The sequence below is a fragment of the Chrysemys picta genome, chromosome 7 (assembly GCF_011386835.1).
Source record: "Chrysemys picta bellii isolate R12L10 chromosome 7, ASM1138683v2, whole genome shotgun sequence".
NCBI lineage: Eukaryota > Metazoa > Chordata > Testudines > Emydidae > Chrysemys > Chrysemys picta.
In genome coordinates, this window is record NC_088797.1 from 49,362,796 (window position 1) to 49,390,262 (window position 27,467).

Consider the following 27,467-nt stretch of genomic DNA (forward strand, 5'->3'; position numbering starts at 1 on the left):
AGGCTCAGAGGGTTGGTTCAGCTCTAGGAAGCACAGAGTTCTAGGAAGCAAAGGTGAATCCAAGCCACCTTATATCATACATATTCAGGGCTGCTTCAGGGGCTGAAACAGGTCCTTGGTATAAATTAGAGCAGCCTGAGCGGGGCTCTGATTTATGGCACCTACGGGTTGCTACGCAGCCTGGAGCAGCTCAGAATCACTGGAGCAGGAGAGGCCCCCAACAGGCCCCCTTTTGTCCAAGGCTCCGTCCATGGCACATGCTCTACTCTGAAGTTTATGAGTGGGGATGGCGTCAGGTATTTCCCCCGGCCCTCTGTACGCGGCTCTGGATTTCAAGTGAATCCGAAGAACTGAGTATTTGCTGCAGCGTTGATCTGTTCAGAGCTAGCATGGGAGGGCATTTCAACCCAGCCTCGGTCAAGTCCTCTGCCGGCCCAAGTGAAGGCCCTGGTGCGTGTGCATCTTCTTGTATTGACTGTTCCCCAGCAGCATGAGTAAGTGCGAGGATGGGTCCTTTGTGAGCATCAGTGGCACAGGGCAAGATGGGACTTGCTGCCAACTCGAATCTCTGCAATGAATGGGGATGCTGCTGCAGTGCTGGGCTTCCTTCTCTTTTTTCCTAAGTCTGATCTTCACTGTTTACAAGTGATGGGGAATATCGACATGCAGGGATCCCGAGAGCTTCGGTCTTCCCTTGGGTTGGATGTCAGTGGCAGGAATCACGTACACAATCCACACAGACTCGCTGTCCCACAGGGGGCAACAGCACTTGTTCTTGCCATGCCAGTTAGGGCTAGTGCTGCCTTCGTGGCACCAGGATTCATAGCAGAGGATGGAGGGAACAGCCCTAAAAATCAGTGTCCTGTCCCTTTTCCTCCCTCCCTCCGGGACTCAGTACAACATTCTTTGTTGCTCCTCGGGATTATGGGGACGGGGAGGGGTTACCTGCTGTCCCCCAGCTGTGGCTGACCCGTCACAGCTCCCCCCTGGCTTAGTTCAGGAAAAGAAACCCCTAAACTCCCCCTCCCATGCCTTGCCCCCAAATGCAGGACTCAGGACCCAGAACAAAGTGCTCACCCTTGCGCTTCCCTGGCCAGCACACATGCAGTCTGGGATGTGGAGCCAGGGGCTCCGAGGCAAAGCAGGAGAGAGGATAGGGCTCTTTTACTAGCTGGAAAACATCTCCTGTTCCCTGGACCGTGCCAAAAGCAAAGGGCCTGGTTGGTCCCATGGCTGCTTGTGAGGCGGAGAGCTCAGCCTCACCCCCAAAGAAAATATAATCATTTCCAATTAGTGAACATCCCTCACTCGCTTTAGTAATCAAGGCCTGTCCATTTACAAGTAATTCCCAGTAATGGTGAGTAATTGACAGTAATTAAGCACTAATTCACATCAGGCCAGATCCTGTTTGAGTCAATGACGAAGCTGCCTTTGACGTCAACCAGGGCAGGATCAGGTCCTTGCCAAGCAGCGTGTAGACATGGCAGGAAGGATCAGGCCATCTGGAGATGCGCTGGTAACATAAGAACGGCCACAGTGAGTCAGACCAATGGTCCATCTAGCCCAGTATCCTGTCTTCTGACAGTGGCCAGTGCCAGGAATGATCAGAACAGGTAATCATCAAGTGATCCATCCCCAGTCGTCCATTCCCAGCTTCTGGGGGCATGTCTACACTGGCGGAGTTACAGCGCCGGGAGTTACAACGCCACTCAGAGAGCGCTGAAGGGAAATCGCTGTTGTGTGTTCACACTGTCAGCTGCCTGCGCAATAGCGTGTTCACACTTGTGGCACTTGCAGAGGTATTCAGAGTGGTGCACTCTGGGCAGCTATCCCACAGAACACCTCTTTCTCTTCTGCTGCTAAGAGTTGTAGGAAGGCGGAGCAGGTCACGGAGCATCCTGGGTCCTATCCCAATGCCCCGTGATGCATTGCTTTGCGTCTCAGCAATCCCTGTGCTTCCATCCGCATTTGGCGCCATCTTTCAACGGTTTCTGCACTGCACACCTTGCCTCTTCGGGCTGCAGGAATGGATCCCGAACTGCTGACCAGTAAGCTGCTTGCTCTGACCAACATGTCATGGGTGGCAGTGGAGTTATTCCTTAAACTACAAAGGCAAGAGGAGTGCGACATTGATCTCGCCACGTGTAGTAGCTACGACACGAGATTGCTTGTGGCATTCACGGAGATGCTGACCACAGGTGAACGCCACTTTGGGGCTCAGGAAACAAGCACTAAGTGGTGGGATCACATCATCATGCACGTCTAGGATGATGAGCAGTGGCTGCAGAACTTTCTCATGAGGAAAGCCACATTCATGGGACTGTGTGATGAGCGCGCCCCAGCCCTGCAATGCAAGGACACGAGAATGAGAGCTGCCCTGTCGTTGGAGAAGCGCGTGGCCATTGCACTGTGGAAGCTGGCTACTCCAGACTGCTACCAATCGGTCGCTAACCAGTTCAGAGTGGGAAAGTCTACCGTTGGACTCGTGTTGATGGAAGTGTGCAGGGCCATTAATATCATCCTGCTCCGAAAGATCGTGACTCTGGGCAACGTGCATGCCATTGTAGATGGCTTTGCACAAATGGGCTTCCCTAACTGCGGAGGGGTAATAGATGTCATGCATATTCCAATTCTGGCACCAGAGCACCTAGCCACCAAATACATTAATTGGAAGGGGTATTTCTCAATGGTTCTCCAGGCGCTTGTCGATCACCGTGGGCGTTTCACAGACATTAACGCAGGCTGCTCCAGAAAGGTGCATGACGTACACATCTTTCGGAATACTGGCCTGTTCAGGAAGCTGCAAGCAGGGACTTTCTTCCCAGACTACAAGATCACTGTAGGGAAGTCGAAATGCCCATTGTGATTCTAGAAGACCCACCCACCTCTTAATGCCGTGGCTTATGAAGCCATACATGGGGCAACTTGACAGCAGCAAGGAGGCTGAGCAAGTGCAGATTGACTGTTGAGTGTGCTTTTGGCCGTTTAAAAGCCTGCTGGCGCTGCCTCTATGGGAAGCTGGACCTGTCCGATGACAATATTCCTATGCTTATAGCCGCGTGCTGTATGCTCCATAATATTTGTGAAGGGAAGGGTGAAAGCTTCACTCAGGGCTGGACCGCAGAGGCTCAGCGCCTGGAAGCTGAGTTTGAACAGCCAGAGACCAGGGCTATTCGAGGGGCGCAGTGCAGGGCTATAAGGATCAGAGATGCCTTGAGGTAGAAATTTGAAGCTGAAAGCCACTAATATGTGTTGCTATGCTCAGGAGTGCAGTGCTTGTAATGCTAGGAGGTGATCGGTGCAGACGATGCAATATGTGGGTTTAACATAATTGTATGTTGCTTTGCAGGGCTCTTTTTGCTTTCAGTTAATAGAATAAGGATTGGTTTCAAACCAACACAATTCTTTTATTACAAAACAACAACTGGAGGAGAGAGTCAAACCAAAAAAAACATCAACGGTGAGGGGGACAGGGGAAGGGAAGGTCCCAGGAGGAGTAGGGGTCCCGGGACGGCTAAAGATTTATGTATGTCCAGGGATCATATCCAGCCTTTTCCTTTGGAGTACAATGCAGCGCGTACTGTACTTCAGCAGGGCCAAACTGCAGAGGGATGGGTGTTGAATGCAGTGGGTAGTGGGAGACCACAATACTGGACTGTGAGGGGGGAGGAGTGGAATACCGTGGATATAGACTGGAGCCAGGAGGTTGATAAGAGTGTGTTGGCAGTGTCTGGGAGAGCATGGGAAAGAGTTTTGCGACAGCAGCTGCAGGGGAGGGCGGGCGCGGAGCTGCTCAGTTTGAAGAGCTAGTATCACCTGGAGCATGTCTGCTTGGGACACCATAACTTTAGGAGCCACTCCGTGGCTTCATTCTGGCGTGCCGCATTCTCCTTTTGGTCCCTCTTCTCGCTGTCCCGCCACTTCTTCAATTCCTATTTCTCGGCGGCAGAGTGCATCATAACATCACGCAGAAAGTCCTCCTTAGTTCTTCTTGGCCGCTTTCTAATTCTGCATTGCCGTTCAACCGCTGATAACAAAGAGGGAGGCTGGGTTTCCAAGGTCATCTCTGTGAAGTTTAAACACAACATTTTACAGAAGTAGTATTGTTTGCAACACACAGAACACTGATTCAGTGATTTAAAACACAGCCAGTACTCTCACACCTGTCACTAACTGGCTGACCCCAGGCAAGCACACATGAGCCACAAGATCTCCAAAATGGTGAGTAGCCGCAGGGGCAGGGTAAATCACTCTTCCCGGACCCTGCTGTACACTGGGCACATGGCTCCTGGGGAGAGCCAGCACTGTAGGAGTGGCCTGATAATCATTCCTGTCCCAACACTTTCCACAGGATGTCATCATTATGGAAGATATCTCACTGGTGCGGGTGAGCAGGGAATCAAGGGAGGGTCTTCTCCAAGACTACGGCTTCCACCCTGGCCCCTATGCGGTTCACCTGTGTACAGCAATGGTCCCGCACCCCACCCCCCGTGATGGCACAGTGGTGCAGGAAAGTTACCGTTAATGGGGCAAGAAACAAAGCAGCTCTGCCGAAGAACCTGCGGCAGCAGATTGCCCAGTATCTCCATGAGAGTTTCCTGGAGATCTCTGAGGGAGATTCCCATGAAGTGAGGGAGTCTGTCAACAGCCTGTTCCGCCGCTCAGACTAGGATGTGGTGGGAGACAAGCCTGCTTTCTGCAACCCTCCTGCCCCCAACAGCTTGCTTCAGAGATTACCAAAATCAGATCCACGTACCAGGGGCCTCCTCTCCTGTTTGCACTTTGCCAACATCCAACAGCTGTGACTGGCTAGCCTCCTCTGGGGTAGAAAAGAGCTCCTGGCTGCATGCATCTCTGACCTCTGAGTCATCCTTTGCCTTTGGGTCCCCCTCCACATCCTCCACATACAAGATTTCCTCCTACTGGCTTGGTCCATTTTCGACTGGCATGCAAGCCACCAAAGTATCCACAGTGGTCTTCTCAGTGGAGGTAGGGTTGCCGCTGAATATCGCGTCCAGCTCTTTGTAGAACTTGCAGCTCGTGGGCACAGCACCGGAGCAGCGGTTTGCCTCCTGTGCCGTGTGGTAGGCATTCTGCAGCTCCTTCACTTTGACCCTACACTGCAGTGTGTCCCGGTCATGGCCCCTTTCTGCCATGCATCGTGAAATCTGTCCGTAGGTATCATAATTCCTACGGCTGGAGCGCAGTGGGGACTGGACAGCCTCCTTTCCCCAAAAGCTGATGAGGTTCAGCAGCTTGGCATTGCTCCAAGCGTGGGATCGCCTGGTGTGTGGAGCAAGCATGGCCACCTGGAAAGATGCGCTGAGACCACTGCACGCATCACCGAGCAAAGGGGACTTTTAAATTTCCAAAGGAATTTACGGGTGGGGATGACTGTTGGTCACCTGAGGGCAGGGCGGTAGAGTTCAAACCGATGACCAGACAGGTGAAAACAGGCATTGTGGGACACCTCCTGGAGGCCAATCGCAGCGCTGTAATCGACCACGGTGTCTACACTGGCACCGCAGCGCTGTGGCCCCAGCGCAGAAAACTCTACCTCTCTTGTTGGGGTGGTTTTTTTTATAGCACTACAACTGCGCAGTTTCTGCGCACTAAGTGGCTTGGCAGTGTGTACACCTTGGGAGTTACAGTGCGGAAAGCAGCTTTACTGCGCAGAAACTTGCCAGTATACACAGGGCCTGACAAACAGAGGCTAGGGACACCATCTCTGCCCATCCTGGCTAATAGCCATTGGTGGACCTATTCTCTGTGAATTTATCTAGTTCTTTTTGAACCCTGTTATAGTCTTGGCCTTCACAACATCCTCTGGCAAAGACATCATAATTAGGTGTTTAAAGACTGGGAGGTGGAGTAGGCTGTGTCATGCCACACAGGGGCTGTCTCTATGGTCTGGTCTGTGCAGCACCTAGCACAGCGGGGTCCCAGGCTCTGGCTGTTGCTCCTACATATGACCACAATACAAATAAGTAATAAATAAGAATACCATTCTCAGGGCTCTTCTTCAGGCATCAGCATTTGCCAAGGGATTTGGATTGTGACTAAATCCCTGGGAGTAAATACCCAGCAGTGTTTTGTCTCCATAGGAGTCAATAAGAATAATGCCCATGTTTATTTCTCCCAGTACCCTGGCACCTGCTGAGATCTCACCCTCGCCTTAGGAGCCAACACAGCCTTCCTCTCTTACAGGCCCGATGAGGCTGGATTTCCTAGGTCCACACATGGCGAAGGCTCATCCGTGTGCAGTGCCTAGCCCAGTGGGACTCAGGATCTCCCACTGGGAACTCTGGCCCCACACCCTAACACAAACAATGAGCCTCACGGGGGCTCCTGTTGGCCCAGATCCCTCTGCATGCATACACACCAGTGCGGGCGGTGGATTTTGCCGCCACAACTAGCTCTCTGAAAATGGAGGCACCAGGGGCATTTTTGGGAAGTTTGGCCCAGGGCCAGGCTGGGAGCAGGTATCAAACTGGGACTGAAAGTCGGGAGCTTCCCGGCCAAGCCCACAGCTACTTCTGGATATGCCTCACCCCGACTCTACTGGGAGGGCAGGGCTGACTCACTGATGGAACATGCTCAGACACCACACAGGAACTGGAATGGAGCTTAAAGCTGTGGGGACCGATTGGAACCAGACTGTGGAGCTATTTACCTCTGAGCTGCTGGTTCGAATCCATCCCACTGGCCAAAAGCTGTTACCTTCGGACAGCTGTTTGGTGGCCTCCATAAAATGAGTTGGGCAGGTGTTCATGCCATTGCTGGCATCTCAGCAGAGGGGTTGCACAGCCCCCTCTACCCCAGAGAGATGGACCCTTTTACGCTGAGTGTGATCTGTGGTGAGATGTCTTCATTCATCTGGCACTTGGCACCAGCATTGTAAAACCTGGGGTGATTTAAGCCCTACCCTCCCCCCCCACACACACACACACACTCCACCATGGACAGGGAGCGCTCTGTGCGCCTCTTCGGTGGATTGAGGGCACCTTCCCCTTTGCTGCCAGGTCTGTGGGATGTTCACACCCACCCAGGAGATGGGACACCCAGTGAGCGATGTTGATGGGAGCTGACTCGACAGCCAGCTGTATGAGAGAGGGTCACCACACTGCTGGCTGATTAGCTGGCAGATGGATCCTCTGTCATTGAGGGGCCGTGAGAAAGGAGGCTTAGGCCTCAAGGCAGGTCCCAAGGAGAAGCCAAATTCCAGCTGAGCAACAGTTGAAGTGTGTCTGTGAGTGAACATTTAGGGGTGTGCAAGTGATGGGCTGAGCTCCCAGCTCCGATTGGTGTATCGGTAATTGGGTACTGCAGGGGGCTCGGCACCTGTAGAATCTGGGCCCTGAGGGCTTGTCTACATTACCGCGTGGGGTCGATCTAAGATACGCAACTTCAGCTACATGAATAGCGTAGCTGAAGTTGATGTACTTAGATCTACTTACCGCGGTAGCTTTGCTGCGGTAAGTCAACAGTTGATGCTTTCCCATTGACTCTGCTTATGCTTCTTGTTCTGGTGAAGTACCAGAGTCGACAGGAGAGCGCTCAGCAGTCGATTTATCACAGACGCGATAAATCGACCCCCACTGGATTGATTGCTGCCCGCCGATCCAGCGGGTGGTGTAGACAAGCCCTGAGTGTATCAGTCTGCCTGAAACTGTGTGTGTCTGTGTCTGCAGCTGGACTGGTGTGCCTGCCTCTGCAATGCACACAGTGTGTGTTTGCACATCTCTGCCTGGATGTGTGTGATGTGTGGGGTGGAATGTGTGGCTGGGAATGTTGGGGGGTGTATTGTGTTTCTCCATTGTTGGGGGGTGTCGAGTCTCAATGTGTGTGTTGTGTGTCTGCAGCAGTGGGATGTGTGTGTATGGCAGTGTGATGTGTGTCTACGGCTGCAGCAATATGTTGTGGCTTTAGTAGTGTGATGTGTATGTATCTGTGGCAGCGTCTTGTGTTTGTGCATGGCGGTATGGTGTGTGTATGGCAGTATGGTGTGTGGCAGTTACAGAGGGGTGTGTGTTTCTGGTAGTGTTGTGGGTGTGTCTACGGCAGTGTGGTGTTTGTGTCTTCAGAAGTGCAGTGCGTGTGTCTGTGGCAGGGTGGTGCGTGCGTGTGTGGCGGTGGAGTGTGTGTCTGCAGCAGGGGCGTGTGTGTGGCAGTGTAGGGTGGGTATGGCAGTTTGTGTGTGGGGGTGGCATTATGAATGGTGTGTCTGCGGTAGTGATTGAGTAGTGCACCGTGAATCTCTCTTGCTGCCTCGCGGTGCCATTTGACCTGTAACTGAAAGGCCTGGATTGTGCGTCCCTTAGCTGAACAGCCCGCAGAGCTGCCGCCACATGCATCCAAGCCCACCAGCTGTTTTCCGGAGGGCATGTGCTAGCACAGCAATGTGGGGACGCCATGGGCTGAGGTTTGGGGTGACGCGGGGAGCGTCAAATCCATGTACACTTGTTCTCTGCCTGTCAGGCATTTGTTCACTGTACAGAACCACAAGGGAAAACATGTTCCCTGAGGCCACGGCACCTGCTTGCCTCCCACCCCATGTACTCTCACTCTGTCCTAGGGGGCCAGGTGGGGAAGCCAGGGGGAAATTGCCGTGCAACTCAGCGAAGGCAAGTGCAGCAGAGAAACGAGAGGTGCGTGGAAACCGGGGCATCTCTGAGAAGGCTCTGGAGAGCCACAGCCCCATGCAGAGCGAGTCTGAGCACGCCGCTGGCAGGGCGGGTGAAGTACCCACTTGGTAACAGCCGCTGCAGCAGACTGTGCCTCTCCCCACTCCTGCCTGGCTTCCATCAGGCCTGGCACGAGTTCTAAGCACCACCTTCGTTAGCCCCATTCCCCTCACCTCCAGGGCATTCCCACTCCGCATTCCCCAGCAGTGGGGGCTCAACAGATTGCAGCTGGCCAGCTAGGAGCCCTACCCCTCCTGGACTGCCAGGGTTACAGAAGGAAGGTTACCAGAGGCTCTGGCTGTGCAGGCCAGGAGCTGTCAGCTCAGGAGGCAGGGGTACAGGGCAGCAAGCGCAAGGAGGAAGGGTGCACACTCAGTGCAGGTAAGATATGTGGAGATGTAACCAGGCTCCCCCCCTTCAGCCTCAGAGACATAGGAAACCATGGGGGAGGGATTGTGTTTGGGAGGTAGAGGGGGCTAGCGGACAGGGCCCTGAACTGGGACTCTGGAGAGCTGAATTCTAGTCCCGGCTCTGCTTGTGAGCTCAGGTAAGTCACTTCCCCTCCCACCCTTTGTCTGTCTTGTCTGCAGGGCCGGCTTTAGGCCAATTCAACCAATTCCCCTGAATCGGGCCCCGCACCTAAGAGGGCCCCGCGCCCAAGCCCCGGCACAGCATACCGGCAAGAGCCAGTGCGCCATACCGGGGTGGCCCGGCTTCCCCAGGGGGCAATTTAAAGGGCCTGGGGCTCCCAGCATGGGCTGGAGCCCCAGGCCCTTTAAACTGCCTCCAGAGCCCCACTGCTGGAGCCCTGGGGTAGGGCTGCAGGGCTCTGGAGGCTATTTAAAAAGTCCAGGGCTCCCATTGCTTCTACTGCCCCAGCCCTTTAAATAGCGGCTGGAGCCCCGCCGCTTCCCCAGGGCTCCCGCAGCTATTGAAAGGGCTGGGGCAGTGGAAGCAGGGGAGCCCCAGGCCCTTTAAATAGCCCCCAAAGCCCTGGTATAGTGGGAGCTCCGGGGGCTATTTAAAGGGCCGGGGCTCCAGCTGCCTCTGCTGCACCCCCTGCCCGCACTGGCCCCGCACCCCCTGCCCTGCCCACACCAGCCCTGCCCCCCCGCCCTGCCTGCAGCCAGCCCTGCACCCCCTGCCCACAGCCAGCCCCTGCCCCACCCCCTGCCCTGCCTCCAGCCAACCCCTGCCGCACCCCCCCTGCTGTCCTGCCCGAAGCCAGCCAGCCCCACACACATCCCTGCCCACACCAGCCCCGCACCCCCTTCCCTGCCCGCAGCCAGCCCGTCTGCAGCCAGCCCCACACCCCCTGCCCGCAGCCAGCCCGTCTCTAGCCAGCCCCGCACCCCCTGCCCTGCCCGCAGCCAGTCCTTGTCTCCAGCCAGCCCCACACCCCCCTGCCTGCAGCCAGCCCCGCACCCTCTGCCCTGCCTGCAGCCAACCCCTGCCGCACCCCCCTGCCTGAAGCCAGCCAGTCCCGCACTCCTCTGTCTCCAGCCCTGCCAACCCATGCCGCACCCCCCTGCGGCCCTGCCTGAAGCCAGCCAGCCCACCCCACACACCCCTGTCTCCAGCCAGCCCCGCACTCCTTGCCCTGCCTGCAGCCAGACCCTACCTCCAATCAGCCCCTGCCCTGCCTCCAGCCAGCCCCATGTCCACTGGTGCCCTGCAGTTCCAGGGCAGTAATCCTGCACACCTGCTTCAATGAGGGGGGCAGGGAGCAGCTGGGATCCACACATGTGCACACCGGGTGACCAGACAGCAAGTGTGAAAAATCGGGACAGGGGATGGGGGGGTAATAGGAGCCTATAAAAGAAAAAGACCCCAAAATCGGGACTGTCCCTATAAAATCGGGACATCTGGTCACCCTAGCACACGCCCAGGGAGTGAAGGGGACCCACACATGTGAAACGGAGCTCATTAATAACCGATCAACAGCATATATGATGCAATGTACATAATATATAATTTTATTATTTATATAGTTATGGAAAGTAAATAATACATGGAAGAAATGAAAGGCTTTTTTTTACATGTTTTTTTTTGGGGCCCCGCCAAAAATGTTCGAATTGGGCCCCGCACTTCCTAAAGCCGGCCCTGCTTGTCTGTTTCCATCACAGGCCTGTTGGGTGGCTGTTTCTCACCGTGCGTCTGTCCCGCACCCAGTGCGATGGGGTCGTGATCTCAGCAGAAGCCTCCAGAAAACAAATAACCTCAAGTTTGGGCCAAAGATCCTTATAAACAGAGCTGTGCGCAAGGAACGAAACACGGTGCCCAGTGTCACACAAATGTTTCTGTGGCTTTGTTCCAAACTGCTTCGTGCCCTGGACGTGCTTTTCACAAAACTGCTGCCAGCTGACTTGTTCCTGCCCCGCACCTCGTCACGTGCAGCGTGGCATTTCGTGCTGTGGGGCTGCAAGCCGGCTGTTTGTCAGTAATGAGGAGGGTTTTCAAATCTCCCAGCATAGCCTTTAATTCTCCACACACACACCCCACCCCTTTGAAGGTAGAACTGGGGAGGGTAAAAACAGATCTTGCTTCCATTGGAAAACTGCAGCTTTCCACTGTTTTTTATGCACACACAGAAATGGGTCATTTAACATTCCAATCAAAGTGCAAAGATCTGGCAGTAAATATTAATAATTTGCAGTGTGAGAGCACCAGTCTGGGCGCCACTGTGCTGGGTGCTGTACAGACACATAGGGCATGCCTGCGCTACCGTCTCCCCTGCATGCAGACCCATGCTTGTCAACCCCTCCTCTGAGCATCCACGCTGCAGAGCCATACACGGGCCACATCCACACAGGGCTGCAGTGACCTGGGTTTGGCACTAGGGTTTCTGGGGGCATAGCCCAGGGTTCCCAGCGCCTCACTAACTGGAGCCATTGTAGGAATTGGTTCGCAGCATATTGTGGTAGAACGTGTCTACACTTCCCTCTGCGGAAGCAATATTGGCCAATGCCAACACGTTTTAGCTAAGCTCCACATGCTCCATGCATGAGTCTATTCCTGCCAGGGCTAAGTCATGGATCCAGCCCTGTTGGAGGAGCTGCTCCTGCATGCCGCAGCGGGGTACAGAAAGAGGGTATGGCAGACGGTGGGTGGCATTTCCACAGCAGTCGCTGACCCTCAGAAGCTGGCAGGAGGTCTCATTCATGGTGAGAGACAGCCCCTGCCCTGAAGAGTTTACAGGATCAGTGTTTTAAGGCTGTAGAAGACAGGTGGCTAGAACAGACAGATGGGGGGAGCACAAGGAAACAATGAGGCCATACTGATCAGTGGGTACAACATAGGGTTACCATATTTTAAGTGTCCAAAAAGAGGACACTCCACTGGGCCCCGGCCCCACCCCAACTCTGCCCTCAGCCCCGCCTCTTCTCTGCCCCTTCCCAGCCCCGCCCCAGCTCCGCTGCTTCCTGCGAACATTTGATTCATGTGAAGCCTGAAGCAGGCAGGAAGCAGGTAAGCTGGGGCGGGGGGGTGCGAGGAGGCGTGGCCCAGTCCCGCCCCCCTGGCCGAGCGGCTCCCTTCGGCGGCCGGCCCAGGCCAAGAGGCTTTGGCCCCGGCGTCTCCCACCCGGCTTGGCTTGGGCCCTGGGGCGCTGGCCCCCGGCCAAGCACTGCCGGCCCAGCCCCCGCCCAAGCACCGCTGGGCCCGGCCCCTGGCCGAACACCCCTGGCCACGGCCCCCGGCCCCAACCCCCGGCCCCGCACCGGCCCCTGGCCCTGCACCGCCGGCCCCAGCCCTGCACCGCTGGCCCCCGGCCCCGCACCGCTGGCCCCCGGCTCCGCACTGCCCAGCCCCGGCTCCAGCCCCTGGCCGAACACCGCCAGCCCCAGCAGCTCCGGCCCCCGGCCGAGCACCGCTGGCCCCTCCCTCCCTATTTTCCCGGACATGTCCGGCTTTTTGGGATTTCCTCCCAGACAGGGATTTGAGGCCCAAAAAGCCGGACATGTCCGGGAAAATCCGGACGTATGGTAACCCTAGCACAACACACCAGTGTCCACTGTTTTGCAGGCATCCGAGCAGAGGGCAGCATTCCGGAGGAGGACAGGGAGGTCCTTTTGCAGTTGTTTTGGAGTTAGGATTTTGCATGAGGTCTTTGCCGCCAGTATTGTGTCCTGCTTTGTGTCCCCCTGCCTCCAGGTATGAACCTCACCGCATGATGCAGAGCTTTCACCCTGTTGCTGTGAGGGGCACTTGATGGGAAGCAGACAGCCCGGTTTTGTGTGTGCTCTTTAAACAGGCGATAAAGGCTTTCCTAATTGTTCTTAGCCCCTGGGTTTGGGGTGAGGTTTTTTCCTCCAAGCAGCTAAAAATAACCTAATCAGGTCTGGCCTTTGAAACCACCAGGGGGGCAAACAGCATCTTAATATGAATGTGTGTGTCAGCAACATAATCACTAAGAAAAAAAAGGAGACTGTGCTGATGGAAGAGTTTAGCATTTCGAGCTCATTAAGCTGATATGATACTGAATGGCGGGTCGCTCTCAATTTGCAAGGCCTTTCTGCAGCCTTCCCTTGGCTTTCCAGGAGAGCTAGCATCATCTTCTCTCCCCTTCTCCTTGCACGCTTTCCTGGGCAAGTGGGGCTGTTACAGCTGAGGGTCTTCTTAGCGTATGTACAACGTATGGCAGGGGGCCCATGACCCGGATTCCTCACCCAATTTGGTCCACTGGTTGGATCATTAGCTTCCCCGGCCTGGGCTAGGTACTGACAGGGAGTGGTAGGTGAACGCTGATCCATGCCCCCCATAGCTGAGGATTTTTTATGCCAATTTGTGCTACGGTGCTGCAGAGCTCTGCTGTAACACCTGCCACGCTCCAGTCTCCATGGCATACAAGTAATGCCGTTTGCCTTGGTGTCCCAACTTCCATCACAATCCATAGCAGCCAGCACAGTGGCTCAGCAGGCCGCAGTGTGCTGGGCGCACTAGCTGTGGATCTGGCTGCAGGGGCCAGAGGGGGGCTGAGAAGCAGCACTTGGGGAAACGTGGCACTGAAGGACAGGGGAGCTTGCAGTGCACGAGGAGTGCAGTTACTGAGTGGTACCGAGTGTGAGCCTTGCTCTGCTACAAGGACTTGTGTAGAGAGGAGAGCGCCTGGCAGAATCTCCCATGAGCCTGCTCCTGTCCACTCCCAGTCACTGAGTCAGAGCCCCTGGGAGAGCGACAAAGCCCTGTCCATCTGGATGAGTGAATAAGCACACAGGCACACAGCCCCTCCCTTCCCAGGCAGTGCGTACACCCCACTTTTAGGGACAGCCGCAAACTGTGCATCCTGGTAACACTGATTTCAAAAGACACCATTACCTGCAGAGCTGGGTATTTGGTAGAGGAAGAGAGGCTATTCCCAAGCTTCTGGAACTCCCACAGGCCCAATTGAGCAGTCTGGCCATTCACTCTCCCTATTCTTTGGATAGGGCAGGTTTTTCCCCACGCCCCATTTTTGACTTATTTGCGTTGCAGTGTCCCCAGTGCCTGTACAAAGCCAGGAGGAGAGTTCTGGCATCATGAATTTTTGGGGGATAACCAGATCAGTAGTCGCCATGCTCATCAGCTAAGCTGTTGTCATATCATGTATTATTTCCATTTAAACCTTACGTAACACAGCAATGGGACCTGCCATCTGCTGGAGCCAGTGCCGTCTGCCCCTCCCACCCAGCACCCCGTCTTCCAAAGAGGAAGATGACCTTAACATAGGCAGAATTTGGGGGGCATGGGAAGGCGCTGTAACAAGTTCTGTGGAGGAGACTGCTCCCAGCTTGCACCCCTGAGGCAGGGAGTCAGAATGTTGTTTATAAATAAAGTGGTTAGCAGGTGATTAAGATAAAAAAGGGCTGTTAGGGTGTTTCCTAAAGTTAAATGATCTGTTCCAAGCTTTGTGAACTGCAAAAAGTAGGTAGACAAATGATTTTTCTACAATTGTTTCAATTGTTGTATTCAAGAGGTGGTAACAAAATTACTAATTTCTTTCTTTAGGAAGATCACTGATTTTTAGACAGGAAATGCAGTAGATCTAATCTACCTGGATGTCAGTAAGGCATTTGATACAGTTCCACATGGGAAATTATTAGTTAAATTGGAGAAAATGGGGATTAATATGAGAACTGAAAGGTGGATAAGGAACTGGTTAAAGGGATGACTACAACAGGTCATACTGAAAGGTGAACTGTCAGGCTGAATGGAGGGAGGTTACTAGTAGAGTTCCTCAGGCATCAGTCTTGGGACCGATCTTATGTAAGATTTTTATTACTGACCTTGGCACAAAAAGTGGGAGTATGCTAATAAAATTTGCAGATGACACAAAGTTGGGAGGTTTTGCCAATACCGAGGAGAACCCGAATATCATACAAGAAGATCTTAGATGACCTTGTAAACTGGAGTAATAAAAATTTATTAGTCTCTAAGGTGCCACAAGTACTCCTGTTCTTTTTGCAGATACAGACTAACACAGCTGCTACTCGGAGCTGCTACTCTGAAACCTGTCAAAAATGGAATGATATTTAATAGTGTAAAGTGCAAGGTCATGCATTTAGGGACTAACAACAAGAATTTTTGCTATAAGCTGGGGACATATCAGTTGGATGTGACAGTGGAGGAGAAAGAGTTGGGTGTATTAGTTGGTCACAGGATGACTATGAGCCACTGATGTGATGCGGCCGTGAAAAGGCTAATGCAATCCTAGGATGTATCAGGCGAGGTATTTCCAGTAGAGACAGGGAAGTGTTAGTACCATTACACTGGTGAGACTTCATCTGGAGTATTGTGTGCAGTTCTGCTTTGTGCTTTCCCATGTTTAAGAAAGATTAATTCAAACTGGAACAGAAGCAGAGAAGGACTACTAGGATGATCCTAGGAATGGAAAACCTCTCTTATGAGAGGAGACTCAAAGAGCTTGGCTTGTTTAGTCTAACCAAAAGAAGGCTAAGGGGAGATATGATTGCTCTCTGTAAATACATCAGAGGGATAAATACCAGGGAGGAAGAGGAATTATTCAAGTTAAGCATCAATGTGTACCCCAGAACGAATGGATGTAAACTGGCCATTAACGAGTTTAGGCTTGAAATTAGACAAAAGTTTCTAACCATCAGAGGAGTGAAGTTCTGGAGCAGCCTCCCAAGGGGAAAAGTGGGGGAGAAAAACCTAACTGCGGAGCTGTCCCTAGCTATTCTGGGGCCCAACGCAGCCCCCCCTGCAGGGGGGGGGCAGGCCTCTGCAGGGAGGAGAGGGGGGGGCTGTCCCCAGGTCTCCGTGGAGGGTGGGGCTGGCTTGAGGAGCAGGGGGGAACCACCACCCAGCACTCACCAGCAGCACAGCTGGGGCCGGGTCTGCACTTCCCACCGCCAGTGAGTGCAGGCCCGGCCATGCTGCACTCCTCAGGGGAGTGGGGGCAGGGCTGGGGCGGAGCAGGGGCGGGGGCCCTGGGGAAGAGCTGGAGCAGCACACAGCTGCGTACTTTGCATATGGGTAAGGATGGCCCTGCCTAACTGGCTTCAAGACTGAGCTTGGTAAGTGTATGGAGGGGATGGTATGACAGGACTGCCTACAATGGCGTGTGGCCCATTGGTGACTGCCTGTAGCAAAAATCCCCAATGGCTGGAGACGGGACACTAGATGGGGAGGGTTCTGAGTTACCTTGGAAAGAATTCTCTGTAGTATCTGCCTGGTGGATCTTACCCACATGCTCAGGGTCTAAGTGATCATCATATTTGGGGTCAGGAAGGAATTTTCCCCCGGTCAGATTGGCAGAGACCGTGCGGGGGGGCGGGGGGGGGTTCACCTTCGCATGGGGTCACTTGCAGGTTTAAACTAGTGTAAATGGTGAATCCTCTGTAACTTGAAGTCTTTAAACCATGATTTGAGGACTTCAGTAACTCAGCCAGAGGTTAGGGGTCTATTACACGAGTGAGTAGGTGAGGTTCCGTGGCCTAGGCAGTGGCGTAGCCAGCTTCTGAGTGCAGGGGGAGCAACCATAAAAAAGGCGCCCCCCCCCCCCGGCTCCTCCTCCGGGCATGCTGTGCCCCCCCTCGGAGGGGTGGGCGGGCGCTGCTTGCTTCTCCCGGGGGCTGGGGGGAGCGGAGCACTGGGGCGGGCAGCAGCTGGCAAGATCCCCTCTCCCCGGCAGCTTCCTGCTTCCCCGGGCAGCCCAGTCCGGCCATGCTGCCCCCCCACTTGCCTGCAGGACCCCAGTGGCGGCCCGGCAGGCACTGCTTTTGAAAAATGAACTGAGGGGAAGCGGCTGCTTCCCCTGAACCCACCTAGCTACGCTATTGGGCCTAGGTCAGACTAGTTGATCACAATGGTCCCTTCTGACTTCAGTAAGCATCTCTTAGTAAGAATGTACATTACAATTTTAAATCTAACCAGTGTCCCATAAGTAACTTGGCACAAGATGTCAGAACATGTTAGTATTAGAGCTGAGTGGGTCTAATATTTATTTAATTTTCTTTCTTGATGTAGGAATTAGATACAATGCTCCTGTCAGATATTTCTAAGTTATTATCTGCAAAAACACTGGAGTTTCCAGTTGCCTAAGCAGCCCCTGGAATCACGGTGAAAGTTGCGCTCTCCCCATCTCAAATGGTTCCCCTGTGGGCAGGCACGGAATTTGTGTCCGACGCCGCCCCCCTCCCTCCCACACGTTGGCCTGACTGGAGCTGACACACACACACACACACACCCCAAATGTAGAAGTCAAACCTCACCTATGGACCTTAGATCTCCGCAGCCAACCATCCCTAGCTTTCAACGATAATGACAGCCGCTCTGCACGCCACAGGGAACAGCTCTCACAGCATGTGGTGCTCAAAACACAGGCTCCAGCTGATGAGCTGTGCATTGTGCACAGAGAATTTGAAGTTTGATGCTGCCAGTCCATCATGCTTCATTTTGCACTCTCTGAATCCAGACCCGCCAAACTTCCTGCTTAGGATTCTGGGTAGTGTAGTCCAGCAGGCTATAGTTATTAGAACGGCCAGTAGAAGGCATTTAAAAAACCATGTGTGTATTCATAATTGCTACATAGAGCCCTGAGCTTTCTGTGGAGCTGACTGTCCTCCAGTTATCAGAGAGTAATTTAATCATTGGCTCTTGCCAGCCACTGCTGTAGTTCTCCCATCCCAACCTCATCCTCCCCAGGTGGCCCCGGGCTGCGATGCGATGCCAGTCCCTTCCCCAGGTGGGTTGGGAGGCCGGGGCATGCTTCACGCTCTGTCTTTGCTCATTGCAGGTATATCCAAGGGGCCTCTTCTCCAAAGGACATGGTGATCATCGTGGATGTGTAAGTGTTGCCCGGGAGGAATCTGTAGGAACCCTGGATTCCTTTTATGGCCAGGGCCTTCTTGTGAAATTCTCACCTAGCCAATCAACAGGCTGCAAATGGGTGGACCCAGAGTGAACATGTAACTCTGCCACCTCCACCTTCCCCAAGGGAAGGCTCTGGGGGGCTGCTGAGGAGCAGTGGGGTCACTGGTCATGCCATTCTCCCCTCCCCTGCCCTGTTCCTGCAAACAGCAGCATCCTGTATTCCCCACCCCAGAGCTATGTATCGCCTTGAGCCACATCACAAGCCATGTCCCCTCTGCCTCCTCAGGAGCGGCAGCGTCAGTGGCCTCACCCTGAAGCTGATGAAGACGTCAGTCTGCGAGATGCTGGACACCCTTTCGGATGACGACTACGTCAACGTGGCTTCAGTAAGTACCGCTCTGAGGGCGGGCAGACGGGTGGGGAAACCTAGCAACAAGAGATGGAGAACACCCTTTATGTCCATGGCCCACCAGCCTGTGCACCACCGTTTGGTCTCAGTTGGGCGTAGTGCACCCAAATACCGGGACTTGCAGCCCTCCCACACTGACACGGCTCACTGGGAGGAAATTTCCAGACTACATTTCCTTTGGCTAAATAGCAAACCCATGTAACTCCCGGTCAATTCAGACTGCATTGTTCTTTCTAAAAGAGAGAAGTTCTGGGCTGGAATCGCTCGGTGGAGTTCTCTGGCCTGTGCCGTGCATGAGACAATCCGAACAGTCCCTTCTGCCTTAACATCTAGGGAGCTGCATAGCTAGTGATCGGGGAGGCAGTGGATAGTTCTTACGGAAAGAGCGTTTCCTGGACCATGGTGCGTGCTGGGATTGTTCCCAGATGAGCTGGATTTGGAGATGCTCTCTCTTTTGTGGCCTTTTTGTGGCCTTGTGCAAGAAATTCAGGAAAGTACCTGTAACTGTGCGAGACTCACCCCTGCAGCACCTCCTGCTGGTCGGGAATTAGCTCTCCAGCCGTCAGAGTGCCTCCTGCAGGCCAGTGTCCCACTTTTCCTGGCCCCGTGTCCCTCCTGGACCCAGTGGTCCTTGCACACCGGAGTGCTGCCCCCTGGCAGTGCACCCCTCAGTCTCGGGGTCTACCCCCTTCCAGGGGAACCCCCACCCACTATCCCCACCTCGCCTCAGTCTTTGGCTACTGCCCAGTCTCCATCTAGCCCCATTCACTGGGGTAGACTGCGGTATAAGCCACTCATCCCAGGCAAGGGGGTTTGGACCTGCTGCCTCTTCCTATAGTGGAGCTGCCCCTCTGCAGCCCTAGTACTCTCTAGTGGGCCCTTACTTCGGCCTGCAGCCTGGGGCTCTACTAGGATGGAGCTCCCCAGCTCCTTGGCCCTTTCCCAGTACTGCTCCACCCTCGGTACCTTCCTCAGCTCCCCAGGCAGCCTGGTCCCTCCCTCTCCAAAGGCGAGAGAGAGAGAGTCTATCAGCTCCTGGCTCACTGGCCTTTTATAGGGCCAGCTGTGGCCTGATTGGGGTGTGGCCCAGCTGTGGCAGCTTCCCCAATCAGCGAGAACTTTAGCTCGCAGCCCCAGCCCTCTCCCAGGGCTGGCTTTAACCCTTTCTGAGCCGGAGCAGGTGACCACCGCACTACATCCCCCCCTCAAAATCCCCACTCCTGGGGTTAGGGGGGGCTCATGGCCTGAGCTCCCCAAAGTTGGCCCTCCAGGGCCGCCCCTCCAGGGCCACCTGCTTCCTTTCAGAGGCCTCCCAGCCTCGGGCCATCTCCCGGACCTGTACCTCCGCCTTCCGACGGGCCAGCTCCTCTAGCCGTGCCCGGAGGTCAGGATCATCCAGGCCCTCTTCCTTCAGGGTCTGGGTCCATTTCGTCTCTTGGACATAGCCCACCTGGGCCCCAGCCTCTTGCTGGGCCCACTCAGTCTGGGTTTCCTTATTGGAGATCGGCCCAGTGACGGTCTGGGTCCCGACCTCCTTCGGGATCCCCTCCGTCCCGGCAACCGACTCCACCTCCAATTCCAGCCCCTCCCGGTCCACAGACACCTCCTCCTGTTGCCCCTCAGTTTCCCTGAGGGGGCAGTGCCTCCTAATGTGTCCGGGTATCCAGCCTCTGTGCTGCCCAGGACTTCATTAATGATCTGGAGGATGGTGTGGACTGCACTCTCAGCAAGTTTGCAGATGACACTAAACTGGAAGGAGTGGTAGATACGCTGGAGGGTAGGGATAGGATACAGAGGGACCTAGACAAATTAAAGGATTGGGCCAAAAGAAACCTTGAGGTTCAACAATGACAAGTGCAGAGTCCTGCACTTAGGACGGAAGAATCCCATTCACTGTTACAGACTAGGGACCAAATGGCTAGGAAGCAGTTCTGCAGAAAAGGGCCTAGCTCCTTGGCAACAAGGGCACACTGTTGACTCATATCCAGCTTCTCATCCACCCATATTCCAGTGGACGAGAAGCTGGATATGAGTCAACAGTGTGCCCTTGTTGCCAAGAAGGCTAACGGCATTTTGGGCTGTATAAGTAGGGGCATAGCCAGCAGATCGAGGGACATGATCATTCCCCTCTATTCAACATTGGTGAGGCCTCATCTGGAGTTTTGGGCCCCACACTACAAGAAGGATATGGAAAAATTGGAAAGAGTCCAGCGGAGGGCAACAAAAATGATTAGGGGGCTGGAGCACATGACTTATGAGGAGAGGCTGAGGAAACTGGGATTGTTTAGTCTGCAGAAGAGAAGAATGAGGAGGGATTTGATAGCTGCTTTCAACTACCTGAAAGGGGGTTCCAAAGAGGATGGATCTAGACTGTTCTCAGTGGTACCAGATAACAGAACAAGAGTAATGGTCTCAAGTTGCAGTGGGGGAGGTTTAGGTTGGATATTAGGAAAAACTTTTTCACTAGGAGGGTGGTGAAGCACTGGAATGGGTTACCTAGGGAGGTGGTGGAATCTCCTTTCTTAGAGGTTTTTAAGGTCAGGCTTGAAAAAGCCCTGGCTGGGATGATTTAGTTGGGAATTGGTCCTGCTTTGAGCAGGGGGTTGGACTAGATGACCTCCTGAGGTCCCTTCCAACCCTGATATTCTATGAGTCTATGATTCTCGTGGTCCAGCCCGGGTCCCGTCCCCTTGCCAGGACTGACGTGTACAGTCCGCGTTGGGCCTGGGCATGTCCACTGCACGTGGCCCCATCGCCCACAGGCCCAATAGGTCAGCAACTGCCGAGGTTTCCTCACCTGGTGGACTGTCTTGGGCAGTGGCACCCCGCCCCTACCCCAGTAGGGACAATCCCGTCTTAAATGCCCCGTCTGTCCGCAGGTGTGGCAAGCCCTGCGCCCTTCCACTGGCCTCCTGGCCTTGGTGCTCCGCTTCCCGTCCTGCTGTCGGTGGCTCCTCCAACACTCCCTCTGGAGGAGTTTCACCAAAGCCCGCTGCTCCCTCGCCAGCTGGGCCATCTGTCCATGGAGGGCCCATTGCAGCTCCCACGGTCCACTCTGGGTCTTCTGGCCCCCCTGCAGGTCATCAGCCCCCTTCCACCCGGGGGCTGACACCGGGGCCCACCCAGGGACAACACCTGGGATCTCCCCATAGAAAACCCCAGTGTACCCGGGATCCATCATCTCCTGGGTCACTCCACTGTCTCTGGGCAATAGTCCCACTGGCCTTGCCCTGGCCCCTTGTATCAGGGGTGGACCACTCATGCCCGCATTCTCCACCACTTGTAACCACACGGGACTCACCCCTGTGGCACCTCCTACTAGTACTTTCCTCAGCTTCCCAGGCAGTCAGGTCCTTCTCTCTCCATATAGCTAGAGAGAGTCTGTCAGCTCCTGGCTCACTGGCCTTTTATAGGGCCAGCTGTGGCCTGATTGGGGCATGGCCCAGCTGCGGCTGCTTCCCCAATCAGCAATCCTTTAGCTCGCAGCCCCAGCCCTCTCCCAGGGCTGGCTTTAACCCTTTGTGAGCCGGAGTGGGTGACCACCCCACTACAGTACCCCAGACCCCTTCAAGCTGCTCTCACCACGTACAACCCTGTCTGAGGACACCTCTCCACCCCGGCTGAGTATCTTCAGGGAAATCTGCAGCCAGAGTCTGATGCAGCTCTCTGGAAAATGGCCCCGGCCCCACAGCCTGCACAAGGGATGGGCAAACCAGGAGGGGTGCAGCAAAAGCCTCAGCTGATCCTGAGCCATGCTGGAGTTCAGCTCACTTTCTCCTGCTCATTTCCTTTCCCAGGAGCAGGGGCTCTGACGCACCATCAGAGGGTCTGTCCTGGCATGGCAGGGCCCTGATGCCAGCGCAGAGCAATTTCATTTGTCCAAAGTGCTGAACACGCACCCAGAGTGAGATGCCTGTTGTCACCCCCTTTGTACCGATGAGAAAACTGAGGCACAGAGAGTTAAAGCCCCGCTGGGAGCTAGTGGCCAGACTGGAATTAGAACTCAGGACCTCCCTAGCTCCAGGCCCTTGTTCAGGTCACTTCAGCATGAGATTTGGACAGTTTAGCTGAACCTGAAAGGTCCTTCTTCCCTATGGGTGCCCCTCTGAATGCCCTAGTCCTCTGAGCTTCTCCTGCCACTAGCAAACTACTGACAAGGTGAAACCCTGGCTGCGCTAGTGCAGGGAGAGGGTGTAGAAGTCTCTTCCCTGCCTGTAACAGCAGTCCAGGATTGCAAGCTGTCCAAGAGTCGCTAGGGAAGGAGGTTGGCCACCAACCACATACGTGGCACACCTGGCCCCAGTAGGGTGTGGTCAGACTCTCACGGGGTGTGGTCAAGCCCTCAGTCAGCTAGCGCATATGTTACCTTCCACACCATGCACTCACCTGGGATGCATATAGCACCCACTGCATCGTGCGTCCACCCTGTGCCTGCAGGCTGACTCTCATCACCAAGGCAAAGCCGGCACCACTCCCTGCCACCTTCCCAGTTTGGCTCATCCCGGTAAGGGCAGAAGTTTGCCCCCAGGTCACCAATCCTACATATTAATAAAACTGTCACACATGGCACACACCCCCGCCCCACTCCTTGTACTATACAGTATCCATGATTGTTTGGCAACAGGGTAAATTGAGTGGCACTAATTATATTGTAACTTTTTTATGGCTAACCAACAAACTGTAATTGTTATGTAGATACTCTCTATAGACAAGTAACCTCAGTGCTACTCTGGGCTATGACAGTGGATCACTTAGCTGCTAAATAACTATGTCGTTGTGACTGGAGCTGTGTACAGCGAGGAGCTAAAGAATTGTTATCCAGTAATTTCTCTGTAGAGTAGTTAAATACCAGCTAATTGCACTCTGCTTTTTGGCTGCAAAAAGGTGCAGCATCTATGGTGCTCAGTCTTGCAGAGGTAGAGCAATAGAGAGACTGTGTCACTGAATGTGGTCACTTGGATATGGACCCTGACCCTGACACCGCGCCGTCACGACGTACACTCCAATTACTGTGTCACCATGCACGCTTGCATCAAAGAGTTGGGACATTTATGACTAGCCTGGGCATCGTTTCATCTCTGTCCTCCTCCTCCCCTCCTGCTTGGAGGGTCTTGTGACTGGTCCGTGTGTCTGAGGCCTCGTGGGGAGGGTTCCCGCGTCAGCTCGAGTGCTCACTGACTTCCTGGGTGCCATCAGAGCTACAGCGCCAAGGAAATGACCGTGGTTCTTGGGATAGGGTTGTTTTTAATGAGGGTTGCCACAGGCTCTTTTCCTTCCTCCCTCTCCATCCCATCCCTGAGCCAATTCACCCAGCACCTGACAGGCCTTTTCAACCGCCCTAAAACCGCGAATCCCCCAACACCCATCAAAGAGGGTGTCAAACCCAAGTCCAACGTCAACTCCCAGGGAGCCTGGATGACATCTTGGAACCTGGCAGCTTTGCTGACACCTTAGCAGGGCTGGTGGAAGAACAAGTACCCTGGAAAACCTTCAGAAACACTGAGCCCCCGCCATTCCTATGGAGATCAATGGAATTTCTCACCACCTTGGCAAAGCAGGCCTGAGGCATGTGGGGCCGGAGACATATTGGTGCAGCAGGAGGGTCCTGAGATCCAGCATGGCAAGACCTCCCTGGTGTTGCTACACAATCAGTAAAGCCAGCTGATGGGTTTCCAGTGAGGCAATAGTAGCTCATGGTGTCACCAGCCTCCAGCACCCAGGAGTTAAAGCAATAATTGATTCTGTAGTGACTGAGATCTGGGAAGCAGCTTAGCCGTTCACAAATTGCCACGGCGTCTAGGAGGAGGCAAGCACTTTCTTTCTTTCTATAATGGGAAAGGGGGTGGGGGGGAATAGCTAGTCCCTCAGAGGCACTGCCCTCTGCCTTGCATAGCTCCCACAGCCCCATTTACCGTTTCTGTCACCTTTCCCTTCCCCACCCTCTCCCGATGTCTCCCTGCCTTTGATCGATTGCAACCGACAAAACACACCTGCGAGAAATAAATTACATGCTTCCCTTGCCATTTCCCCCACGCCAGCTTTGACGGATGGTTTTCTTCGTGGGAGATGTTCATTGTGGTGACAACGGGCGTTGGCGTGAGAGGCAAAGGGGAGGCTGGGACTTGGGGCTGGCCGAGGGAGATGTACAGCTGCATCATCCTAACTAGCTCAGGAGATTTTTGTGGCTCTGCAGTGGGTGCTCTGGGATCAGACTGGCTTCCAGGCAGGAAGAGCTCTGGCTTCCCGAGGGCAGAGCAGGATCTAGTTAATAGGATACATGTGGCTTCAGGTAGTCGTTCTGACGACTGGAGTAAGGTACTAGCCATAGGGCGTATGGGGCTCACAGTCTGGCTTATCCCTGCCACCAGATGGGACACAGAACAGTTTGGAGCAACGGGGACATTTTATCTGCCATGAGTCAGAGGAAATTGTCTCCTAGTCTCCACGCCCTCCCAGGGGGCATTAGGGGTCGGTTGAGAGTCCCCTCGTTTTTCAGGCCTGTAGATGCCTCAAAAAAACATCTCATTCAGGTTCTCCCCATTGCGGGGAAAGAGCAGACTTTGGAGACTCCTCCACAGACCTGACATTAGGGCAGGCACCGCGGTCTAGTGCTTCGGACCTGGGATGGCTGCAGGCAGGGAGAGCGCCCCTTGGGAAGGGACAGAGGCTGGTGAAGGACGACTTGCAGGAGAGAGGCAGGTGCGGGAGGGGGTTTGAGGTGCTGGGTGCGGGAGTGGGTGCTGGGTGCGGGCTCTGGGCTGGGACAGAGGGTTGGGGTACAGAAGGGGGTGTGGAGCTAAGATGGGGATGAGGAGTTTGGGGTGCAGCAGGCAAGCTGCCCTGGGACGGGGGGCCAGAGAGGAGGACTCCCCTCAGCCCTCTCCCCATCGGCAACAGCGAGCTCGGGGTGAGGGGAGGGCCCCGGCACGGCCCCCCTGGCACAACACTCACACAAGCCCCCCAGGCTGCTGCTCAGGAGGTCCAGCCAGGATACGCCCCCACCTGGAGTTGCCTGCCGGGGGTAGGGACTGCCACTGGTGCGGCAGCCTCCTCAGCCTTCCCCCAGCGTCACTCCCTTGTAGCCTGCAGCGCCGTGGCTGGCAAGGGAGCGCAGCGCAGAACTGCAGCGGGCAGCAACCCACTGCCCAGGGCAGGTGGGGATGCTCAGGGGAGAGGCACGCGAGGGCAGCAAGTGGGGCCGAAGAAGAGACCCAGCCCTAAACATTAGTGAGCCAGGCGCCCGGGCCCTGAATTTGCTGAAGCCCAGGCACTATGGGCCATACAACTCGCTGCCCCTGGGGCCCTGTCCCATCCCAGGCTGTCGCACCGGGATGTGTTCGGTGGCATCACATCTCTTAGAGGCTATGGGGGGATAACACAAGGGTCCTAGATGTTCAGATTCATCTGGGAAGCTCAGCTCATGCCGGAGAGCAGAGCAGAGGCCTTGACAAAAGTCACAGAGGAAACTGCGACTTCTTGCGTGTTGGCAATTGCAGCAAACTCTGTGGCTGTGAAGCTACTAGGGGCCAGTTTGCCCCAGCAGCCAAGATATATGATGTTCCTGTCAGCCAAAAGGTGACCAGGATGTAATAGTGACCTTCCTGAGGACACCTCTTCAGCCGTCACCACTGGAGCTCTGGGGAGCTAACCAGGCAGCCAGATGTCTGATGGCAGGCAGGGCAGGCTGGGTGGTTCTCTAGACAGCTGTGCTCCCAGGTGATCAAGACCTCTCTCCCATTCTGGGGAAGCCCATTCTCTGGGATGACTGAAGAAGCAGCATGTCTGGAGCCAAGACTCAATTGCCCCCAGAGCCGAAGATCTATCATCCAGTTGTCAGTATCACCAGCCAACGTGGCTGCAGGCCTGGGGCTCATTAAAACTAGTCCAGCTTGGCAGATCGACGGCTTCCGCTTCCCATCACCCCCCTTATGTCCAAGAGGGGCAGTACATGAATAAGGCATGATCCACTGTAGCCCAGGGAAAGGCTCCCCACAGTGAGCCCTCAGGGGGCACGGATGGCGTCCATAGAGTGTGATCCTGCAAGGTGCTGAGCACTCTGGTGCTGCTCCAGCAAAGCAGCCATCCTAGGTGCCCGCCATGACATTCATATCTAAGCACCTCACATTCTTTAACGTATTAGTCCTCACAACAGCTCTGTGAGGCAGGGCAAGGCTGTTAGCCCCATTGCACTGAAAAGTACCGGGATGCCCTCTAAAGATTCACCCACCAGAAGGCAAAGAACGAAATCAGTGCTCACTATTATTATTCCTTACAATCTCCTGATTTTTAAGCCAATTTTGTGGGGGGCAGGGTTTGGAGGCTTGACCCCTGATTTTTAACCTCTTGGGGTTGGCAGTATGGGATTTGTTCCCAGTCTTTCCTCTCCAGGGGTTTATAATAATAAAAAAACATAATTAGCGCTTCTCAAACAGTTTTGCAGACATTGTCCCCGATTCTAGACCCTGCTGTGTGCTGCAAAGCAGTCATGAAGACTCAGCTCCCAGAGCATCCGCAGGGGGCTGTTTGGAATACAAGACGAATGGCGCCAGCATGCCCTGGGAGGTTTTGCAAACTGATCAGTCCTCAGTGCTCCCCACAGGCCCCCAGCACAGCTCAGATCCTCAGGTGTCTAGACTGAGAAATGTGCCTCCTGTCCCGGCCTTAATATCTTTATGGAGGATTGGCAGCAGTTGCTGACCCCAGCTACTTCCCTCCTCGGTACGATCTGCTCCCAGGACAAGTGATGATCTCTCCCTGGACAGCATCCATTATTGTTACTGATTGATTCATATAGCACCAGGAGCCTGTCAGATGCTTAACAGGCAAGCGTGAAGCCTGCTGTGCCGCATGTAAATGAGGGAGAGGGTACAGCAGCAGAAACAAAATGACTGAGTGGTGAGGCGGGCAGGCTTCCCATAAGAGCCACCATGTTTTTTTCCCTTCTAAATGAGTCAGTGTGTGCCTGCAGGGAGGACAAGGGTGTATGTACAAGCCTTGGGAAAGAGGCTGGTTAGGAGGGACCTGAACGAAGGGAGAGATGGCCCATCAGACTCCCAGGGAGA

At 54.6% G+C, this 27,467-nt stretch overlaps 1 protein-coding gene across 2 annotated transcripts in view; it reads left to right on the plus strand.

The window, feature by feature from the left end:
• The window catches only part of CACNA2D2 (calcium voltage-gated channel auxiliary subunit alpha2delta 2), a 590,375-nt gene that overhangs the window by 473,454 nt on the left and 89,454 nt on the right, over window positions 1-27,467 (plus strand). For both annotated transcript variants that reach the window (XM_042861788.2, XM_042861789.2), the window contains exons 9-10: window positions 17,920-17,970; window positions 18,283-18,382. In XM_042861788.2, coding sequence (XP_042717722.2) covers window positions 17,920-17,970; window positions 18,283-18,382 — 151 coding nt within the window. The remainder of the gene's footprint in view (window positions 1-17,919; window positions 17,971-18,282; window positions 18,383-27,467) is intronic.